Here is a 10,193-nt window from a genome sequence, read left to right as displayed (position 1 = left end):
ATATTGTATATATCAATCATGTTGTTATTAATAATAATTAGTCCCTGATGCATAAAAATAATGTTTAGGCAGGATTGCGAAAGTTACTTTATAAAAACAACGCGTTAGCATTTTATTTTTCTGAAAAATAACTTGTTACCATTATAAATTATCGATCTTTAAAAGTAACTTGCTATTACAATTTTTGTTATTTTTTTAATGCTAAAAAAGCCAAGACATATTGATATCGATATAAAATGTAAAGAAACTTAAAAAAATGTGGATCTTCATTTTTTTGAATATATAGATACAGAGTGAGATACTTAGGACGAAACACCCGAATAGCTTTTTTGATTTCTTTAGAGAAACAGTTAATAATCATTTAAGAAATATATATATTTAAAATAGATAAGATTCAAAACTATTAAAATTATTATATACTTTATATAGATATCGTTATTACCATCAATGTCGATATCGACATTGAAAATATCGAAAGTAGATTCGTAGATTTGTAGATTTGAAAAGTAATTGTTGAATTTGATATTTGTTATCGAGAAAATATATTAAAATTACTCTATCTTTTACAAACAAATTTTGTAACGCCTTTATCGTTATAGTTACACGGAAAAAAAAATTTTCGCTACCATAGCTAATCATGGTTTGCAAAATAAATTTCTAAACTACAGCAAAACGGTTTGCTGTTGCACTTAATAAATAGATATCACAGTTAAGATGTTTGCTGTTGCACCTAATAAATAGGTGTCACAGCTAAGATGTTCGCTGTCCATATATTACGACTGAAATCTAGTTACTACACGCAGTTTTTAGCTACGGCAGCTAATTTCTTTTTTCCGTGTACTAAAAAAACATAATTATATTGATGACGTTGTTACAAATAACCAGTTACTTCCCTTGCATTTAGACGAAGAGAGAGGCTCATTGAATGAAAAAGTTATGATCTAAATATCTAAAACATATTATATTTATGTAATCAAAATTTCCCGGATTTTATTGGTATTACTCACTTTCTTTAATTTAGCGAGAATGACACAGGATAGCCTATTTTAAATTTTCGTAAATTTTCTCATGTGTGCATAATTAGCTACTAGACTTACATATAATATCAATAAAGTGCGAGCATTTTTTTTTTCTCTTTTCGAGCACTGAAATTCATCTAAATTATCTCATTTTCTCTTTTTCGCATTTATCATCTGCGTGATGGATAAAGATACTCTCAAAGCGTGAACTCGTGAATAAATGAAAATGAGACGAGTGAAAGAGTTGCACGAAATAACAAAGCATTGTAAATTGATTTCAATTCTTTTGTAATAGGTGAATATTAAATTTTAATGCATTATATATTAATAATTTTTACAACGAAAGAAAAAAATCTGAAGACAAACGCAATTGTCAATAGTTTCAAGATTTGACAGAACAGCATAAAATATAAAGTAGATTTAAAATTTTATCGCGACACTATAGTAAATGTGATTTGACACTCCGATTCATATATTTCGTCCGAAAGTATACGATATAGAACATACTCGTATAGTACCGAGTAGGTTCGATAGAATCTAACTAGAGTTATCGGAGTTAGAGTTTAACAGGACTTTTACTAGACTTTGAGGTACAGTCGGCCTTGTCGAGAGTAAACAGAGATTTCGGAACTCCGATCGATGAATCCGTTCCGATAAACTCTAGACAATTTTTTTTAACTCGTTTAATTCTGTTCGATGCTTTTACCTCGACAAGGGCGCGACGAGAGGATCATCGTCGTTGTCTCGAGATGATGACTCCTTTCTTCCCGGTCGCCGTCTGTAGAGGGCTCACTCGAGATCTCACGTGTATTCAGTCGATACTAAACGACTCTAGCCGTGAGTAGCTATTATAGATACCTACTTACACTGGAAGTGCTTTTAGAAGTGTGAGAACAGAGGCTTGCGGTAAGCAGGAAAAGCGAGTTCCGTCGATGTATCCGGTTAAATAGAGCGACATATATTTCGCGATTACTCGCTATCCTAACCCGATCATCGATCCCATTTTCGCGATGTACCGAAAATCATCTCTCTTTTTTCTGAGAACGAATTAAAATTTAAATTAATATCTACATGATTACTACTAATTTATAAAATAATCCACTATTATATGGTCAGAACTATTATTGAATTTAAAGGATGTAGTTGTTTTGAGGAATTTCTCTTTAACAATAATTTAATGGGTAGGAATTATTCGTCACAGCTTTTTAATCATTGATATGAAATATATTTTCAAATAGTTCTGTAATCGCAAGTTCGTTGAAGCAGAGTAATCTGAAATTAAACAGAACATAAGGACGCTTATCTTTCCTTTGTCCATTGCGCAAAGTGCATTTTGCAACGTAATTCGGTGATACGTAATCGCGAGATTGACTGCAAATCAATTAAACGCTTCTCTTTCTGTTTTTCAGGAGCGGGCGAGTCCGGCAAGAGTACTATCGTGAAACAAATGAAGTAAGTATAATCGTTTTAGTGCTTTGTATGTACTACATGCACACTACTTATCATTTAGAAGGGAGGAGTTCTATTATTGAAACGAGATTACATTCGTGTCTGTTGTTTGTTCCGTAACATGTATCAGCTGTTCCCGATTACCAATTAAAATAATTAGTCCTAACAGTTGATTATACAACTATGTTTTTAAGTTACATTTTGCTGCTCTTAATTTTTTAAACTGAATTTTATATCGATTACAATAAAAAAATAAAGATTAAGTTTTACGAAAAATATGGGATCGAAAATTATTCGGAATTAGAGTTTCTTACGTAGCGTTGAGGATAATTCTCACATATTGGCTCGTAATTAGACGAATTTTACGTCACGGGCTTCTCAACCGAAAATTTAATGACTTCCGTTTGGAAAATGAGACGGTGAAAAGAATGCGACAAGAATAGACCGTGGATACAATAGTACAATGCGGTGTCAAACAAGACTAGCGTCCTTTGATGTTTCGCGACATCGCGGAAATGCTAATTTACGAACACTCATCAGTCAGTTGCAGACTGATTATGAGAAATACTTTCTCACGCTTCTTTCTTTATCCTCGGCTAGACAGCCAGATTTTCATATTTTAAAAATTCAGTGTTTATCTTAATCCTTAACAATCCTTTCCTCTGACATATGTTTTCCATTGCTTAACTTGTACTTTCTCGTATTTAATTAAAATATGTTTTTATTTCCCTTAAGTTTTATATATAAATTAAATATTATTTATATTTGTTTTATTATTATCAGCAATTTAATATCAATTTTTTACTTGTATGAATCGCAGTAATCGAATTTAATCGTTTTTTAATGAGAGATTTATTCAAGAATGAAAGATAATTTATATATATAAATAACACGTGTTGATAATACGAAAATGAAACAGATCTTTAATCAGATATAATTTGATTTGCTTATTAGAAGTTAAATGTTTTGTGAATCATAACGTGTGTCTATTTGGCTTGAAAATTAAATCGCTTAAATTATATTTTATTATACTTTTATAGACATCCCTCGCTCACAATTCCTCTTATATTTGTCATTTTGCTAAATGGTGACACACGATTCAAGTTGTCCTAAAATCCGATCAAAATTCATACAATCAAAATTCCATTTAAACTGTATGTTGCGTGTATGTATGTGTGTAACTGTTCTCAAACAGCATAACTTTCCAAAACTTCTAATAGGAAATGTGAGATTTACATTGAAAATTTATTTCATCACATGCAGACTCGACACGTCCATTCGTTACATACCCCCCCATTATATTCTACAAATATGTTATCAGAATCTTTTGATTATAATCTGTTGATTATAAATAAATCTTCGAAAATATATTGAAAGAAACTTTTTACGTCGTACGTTGTGTACACAATTTCCTCGTGAATTATTATCGCCGCGCCGCAAGAATAAGTAGAATAGCGGATAATAGCGCGTCCATCTCTCGCATGTGCGAATAGATTGATCTTTTCGCGTCTGTGCATCGGCATTATTTCGAGGCAAACTGTTGCCTCGTCTCGGCGAGGTCGATACTTTGGCACTATAACGATACGCTTTGCATGTGTTCGAGAACAGCAGCTGTTTCGTGATACTCGCGCTTGTTTGAGATATTAGTATCACGGCGTGTACTTTCTCGTCTAGATTAACATATTTCCTCTGATGGAATGAGTCTCTCTCTTCCTGTGTCCTGCGCTATGAATGGACCCCGTTCAAAGGGTCCCACGAACAAAGTTACCGCTGTGCATGTTCTCTCGACGGAAGGAAAGCTGCCGATCGCGAATAAGGATGCTCGTTATATTTCGATAGCACTGATATTTTTATTCCGGTTTTGATTAATTTTGCGCATCTTGTGTTATCTTTGATGCTTTAGCTTCGATATTCGTTAAATTTCACGGTTCTTGGTGGAGTTGGGATATCGGAAAAAGCGATAGGAATTTTGCGCGAAAATTTCTCGATCTGCTTATATTTTTATAATAGATATTAATTATATCGTAGAAAAAATAGAAAAAATGGATATCGAGATTATAATATCTTTTTCCATATTTTTTTATTTAAGTATTAATACAGTATGCTCTCTCAATCGGGACTCTGTATTTTCATAGCATTTTCGAAATAAGGATCCCTATATGTACAATTCTCATCTGTACTATATCTCTTGTACATTCCGGCTGCATAATTTATTGATGCACGTAATGCAGTAAACAGTGGGTAACTGAGACTGAAGTACGAGCGAAGCTCGCGAGTTTACGTACACCCTTATATCCGGTTTTCCTTCGCGTGCAAGTACCCATAAATCCGATGATATGTGCGTGCGTACGTAGTGCTCTTTATATCATCGTTACTCTCGAAATAGTGAAGGAAGAGGGACGCCACTGCATGTTTCTATGTCATTTATTAACGTAATAGGCAGTATAATATTCTTTGTTGGAATTAATGTGCCATTAACTGTTGTTTTATATATGGTTGCTTTGACGAAACGAAGAGCTTTATATTACAAAATGTTACAAATATGAATTATAATTAATATTTACGAGTTAAAGCATTCAAATTATACTTTTACCTTTTTTGTACATTAAAGTAAGAAATGAAGATACGCTATGTATGATATACATAGAAGTTATTATATAAAGTTTTTAAATGTCTATATTTTAAAATATACATATAATAAAGAAATCTATACTAGTGAAAGATTGTTGAGATAAGTACTTATAATTAATTAATGTTTTGTTATATTTTTGAAAATCTTTTAAATTTTCTCGAATATAAATATATATATTGCATATAATAGGACGAGAGATGTGATATATGACTTATATTTTCTAAAAATTATGTTGAAAGTATTTGCAAGATGAAAGAGAGAAAGAGAGAGAGAGAGAGAAAGAAAGAGATTATATATAAAAAAATATATCTAACTGACATGAAAATTTATACATAGTATAATATTATTCTGCGTTTGTTTTCATTTGTATATATAATTCCGCCGACTCTATAACTCATGTATGTTGACTCTGAATATTGTTACGACATGTATGGGCACTCATGTAAGTCACATTAATATGTGTAGCGTACATTGCAATTCATACACTTACACACGATGCATTACGTGATATACATTAATTCGAGCAACTGCATACGTGACACGCGTATATATTATAATAAACTGCGCAAACTATTTGCGAGAAAGAATAAGAGAGACATTTAAATTAAATGGAATATTCGTACGTGTCATTTTTTACTCATTTAATCTATTAATACAAGTATCAATTATATTCGGCGCATTTATTTCGTTTCTTTAGAAAATTATTTTTATTTTGAAAGAAGTGCACGGCATTTTATATTTTTAGAATAAACGCTCGCCCCCCCCCCCCGTGTGTGTGTTCTTTTAAACTTTTTCATTCTCTCTGTTTCAATATTCGTGGAAAAAAAAAAAAATTTCGTTCGTTTGATGTTTTACGTGCTAAAGCGAGTCCGATTCTGCTTTCAGAATTATCCACGAGAGCGGTTTCACGCCGGAAGACTTCAAGCAGTACAGACCCGTCGTATACAGTAACACGATACAATCTCTAGTCGCTATTCTCAGAGCAATGCCTAACCTGGGCATCAGTTTTTCAACCAACGAGCGAGAGGTAATGTATATTTATGTGTACTTTTAACATTTTAAAAAACAGCGATTTTTTTTCTTTTTTAGAGAAGGCTACAGTGTCGGGATATAAATTTTAAATTATAATGCGCATGTGGTATCATGCACATTCAAAGTTATTTCTTAATAACTTTTGACAATCATGTTTTATTAAATTTTGGCAATTGGTGAATATACAAATCAAACACTTTTGCTTGTTTTATAATTTGGACAAAATCATATGTAACATGCCATTTTAGTAAATGGCATACATAGTTTTTTAATTTGCTGAAAAATTTTCTTATTAACTCTACAAATTTTTCAATTTGAAAAAATATCATGCATGCGATAGAAAAATTATCAATCATTTAATTTAATTTTTTGATGTAATTTATATTTTATTTGACCGCGAGAATCTTATATTGTTTATGCATACAGTGTATCAACGCGTATATCATTTAATTTCAATGAAATATCAACTATAAAATTATGGAAATATGTTTAGTAACAAACATCGCGTATATCTCGTATATTATTTAAATATTGCATGTTGACTTTTATTGCGCGAGAGGTATGACATGACATCCAGAATGGTAGTTCACTGAACGCCGTCAGTTATCTAATGAATGAAGTATTTAACGGTGAATCACGACATGTTGCCTGGTCGATTAGCTGTCTAAAGCGATCGTGTAAAGCGATCCGACTTGCCCCAATGCTCGTCTCCAAGATCGCCGGAATAATTATTGACTACCTCTCCTTACACATAGAACTCTTTATACATATGCGCGTATGTCATTGCATAATATATTATAAATTATATAATAATTACGTACATACACGAAAAAACAATGCGCGAAAAGAATACTTATAAATGTGTTATTTATTATAACTAAAAAATATATGTATATCAAAGATGTTAATCATATAAAATGTCCAATATTGAATTTATGCCAGAGATTCAACTTGACATCAACATTATTTCATAGGAAAATAATTCGACTGAAATTATTATTCCTGTCAAGTAATTAGAAATTGAGAATATAGTTATTAATATTCAAGCATAGAAAGTGCTAAAACATTTAATGTATCTTATATCATTTTACGATATATTCTTATATTATGATGTATTATTATTCACTACGCGTAGAATTATTGGCAACTATCAAAGCCTGAGATAAAGCAAATTTTGTGAGTCAACATTGTAGGAATATTTTTTCGGAGATGTAAAAATTAAAAAAAATTTTTTTTTTGTGCTTACAGACGGACGCAAAAATGGTGTTTGACGTAATTCAAAGAATGGAAGACACGGAACCTTTTAGTGAAGAATTATTGGCGGCTATGAAGAGGCTGTGGTCCGACAATGGAGTACAGGAATGCTTTGGCAGGAGCAACGAGTATCAGTTGAACGACTCCGCGAAATAGTAAGTGAAAACGATTACTCTGTCGAAGGATATGTAAATCTCAAAAATTTTCAACATCGAAAAAACAACACGAAAAACCATTTTTAATCTTTAATTAATTTAATCTTTTAATCTTTTTTTACAACCCGTCTTTTTTACCCATGACAAATTGTAATAGATTTACACGCTTAAATTTGATAGAAATGCTAATAAAAAGTAAAATTTACAAGTTAACATAAGATAGACGCTTAGAAATTTATTTTATTTAAATCGGAAATTATATTGAGGCAAAACAATAAATTTTATATTTGCAAGAATTTCACGTAACAAAGGAAACTAATTTCGGGTTGGTAAATTTTGCATCGGCACTAGTTTGCCCCTGGCTTTGTCACGCGTCACGGAGAAGGTATTCAGAACGTGAATTTCACTCTTGAGAATTTGCGTGCTCGAAAGGACGGAGGTAGAAGGAGCAAACCTCGTCCTGAACACGAGACTTGTCGTCCCTTCTCTCTTTCTCTTTCTCTTTCTTTCTCTCAGTGCGTTTCGCAGGCATATTTCCGCGCTGCCCCTTTGCTGGATATTGATTTTGTAGTAGCGCTTGTATCTCGAGGTATAGTACCGTTTTCCAATACTTTCATCAGTCATCCCCATACTAACATAAGCATATTTCTTTTTTACGAAATACCTCGAACGCGTATAATGATGACTGCGAATCTATCTACTTTGATAAAGTCGAATGATGATACTCGGCGAATTGATCGTAAATAACGATTTAAAGAAAAGGAAAGTTTTCTTCTGATATTATTGGAGCAAATACAATTATCTTCGCAAAACAATCATAAACTTCCCATCTATACTCTTTTTTTATGTCAATAATATTTTTTATGGTGCTACAGATCGATTAACGCAAGATTAAAAAAAGAAAAAACAGGAGCACTAAATTCTGCATCTTAAATTCAATTACTTGAAAGTTATAATTTTTTAGATGATTTTCGCATATAATAATGATCATTTGTAAAATGAAATAAATTTCTAGAATCATAAGCATATTCTTTCTCTATAAAATTTCCTTGCTGGACATAAAAGGAAATCGAAGCACTGTACAAATAGATCGATCACGAAAGATTTAATCGCGCGCAATTTTCCCGATATACATATATGTCACGTCGTGTGGTTACTAACGCGCCGCTGATATTAGCGGTAGATTTCACTCGTGCATACGTGTTTGCCGTCTGCATGCAATAGCCGATGTATGAAAGCGGCGGGTTTTTTTTTTTTCTTCAGCGTTACGTGGACTCATGCCGTTTCTGGCGCCGTCCTTTCGTTTTAATGAACCGCACTGCGGTTTCGCACCGGGGTTGCACGATACCACCGTTATCGCGTATACTTATTGCACATGCAAGTACACATACACGCACTCCCCGCCATCACTTAATATATCATTCATCGGGGGTGGAGACCTGTAGCCGCGGTAATAATCGTGTGTAACGAAAAAACCGTTGTCTTTTCGATAAAAAAACAATAATATTATAATCGAAGTCGCGAAATGAGAAAGAAGTAGCGAGTCCATTTCCCGAGTCCATTTTTCCGATAATTATATCAATTATTTATGTCGCATCCATTTGCATCAATCAGAAATATGTTTAGAAATATGTTTATAACCGGAGCAACACACGCCTAACTATACCATCCACGGGGTATCTGTATATATAAGACAGAAATGGCCTCACTAGTATTAATAGACCAAATTTGCTCAAATAAACGGATATTGTTATGAATTTCACGGCAAAACAGCAATTTACGATACACCGTTCGAAAGTCTTACATATTACATTATAATTAATTTTAAAAGAAATGACCGAAGAAGAAATCTTGACTTAATGTGGCGAATACTTCGCGTTGAAACATACAAAGTGACATACATTGATATAAAATTATGAACTTCTGAAATTTTGAAAAGTTTTTTAATTTGCGGAAAAGAAGATCTCCTCTTAATCTTTCCAATTGCATATAATGTTTAAGCCACTCTGATATCTTGATATTTTAGTTAGGAAAAACTCAGTCGCAGGTTGATCAAAGAATATATCATTAATACGCTTAGATTGTAAATCTTTTGAAGTGAAAAATGAATATTCCGTAAAGAGGGACGATTCTCGTGCATGAACAACCCCCCAAGAACTTTCTCTAGAACATATACTCTAGAAAAGTACTTGTAAGACTTTATTTCGCGAGGAGGCCGGAAGAGGGTAACGCGAATTTCCCGTGGAAGAGAAATCGCGAAGGGTGGGCGTCGGGGGGATGCGACAGGTTTGGCGGAAGATCGGGTCGTTCGAAAGGGGAGAACCGGATGAGGGGGAAGGGGGGATGATACCGGTGGCGGCGGGCTCTGATAGTTGAAATGTATGAGAAATACGCGTATACTATCTCTCTCTCTCTCTCTCTCTCTTTCTTTCTCTTTACCTCTTTCTTCGAGGTTCTCCCTCTCCCTCGCTCCTCGTCATTATTGATCGCCGATGACGTCACGCCACGCCCGTGTCACGTGGCACGCGGCCAAGATGGCCGACCGGGTTCCGGCATACAACCTCTCTCCTATTTTCTTCCCGGTTTATTCGTTCCTCTCTCTTTTTTTCATTTTCGCTTTTTCCTTCGTCGGAAAAATCTAAGCTCTTTCCC

General features: G+C 33.4%; 1 protein-coding gene across 1 annotated transcript in view; it reads left to right on the top strand.

Moving 5' to 3' along the window:
* Positions 1–10,193, top strand: part of LOC115234505 (guanine nucleotide-binding protein G(o) subunit alpha) — a 25,868-nt gene that overhangs the window by 9,579 nt on the left and 6,096 nt on the right. Inside the window, exons 4-6 of the mRNA XM_029805639.1 lie at positions 2,429–2,471; positions 5,986–6,127; positions 7,381–7,541. Coding sequence (XP_029661499.1) covers positions 2,429–2,471; positions 5,986–6,127; positions 7,381–7,541 — 346 coding nt within the window. The remainder of the gene's footprint in view (positions 1–2,428; positions 2,472–5,985; positions 6,128–7,380; positions 7,542–10,193) is intronic.

Source organism: Formica exsecta, unplaced genomic scaffold, assembly GCF_003651465.1.
Source record: "Formica exsecta isolate Colony F162 unplaced genomic scaffold, ASM365146v1 scaffold2, whole genome shotgun sequence".
Classification (NCBI taxonomy): Eukaryota; Metazoa; Arthropoda; class Insecta; order Hymenoptera; family Formicidae; genus Formica; species Formica exsecta.
This window is presented reverse-complemented; position numbering and strand designations above follow the sequence as displayed.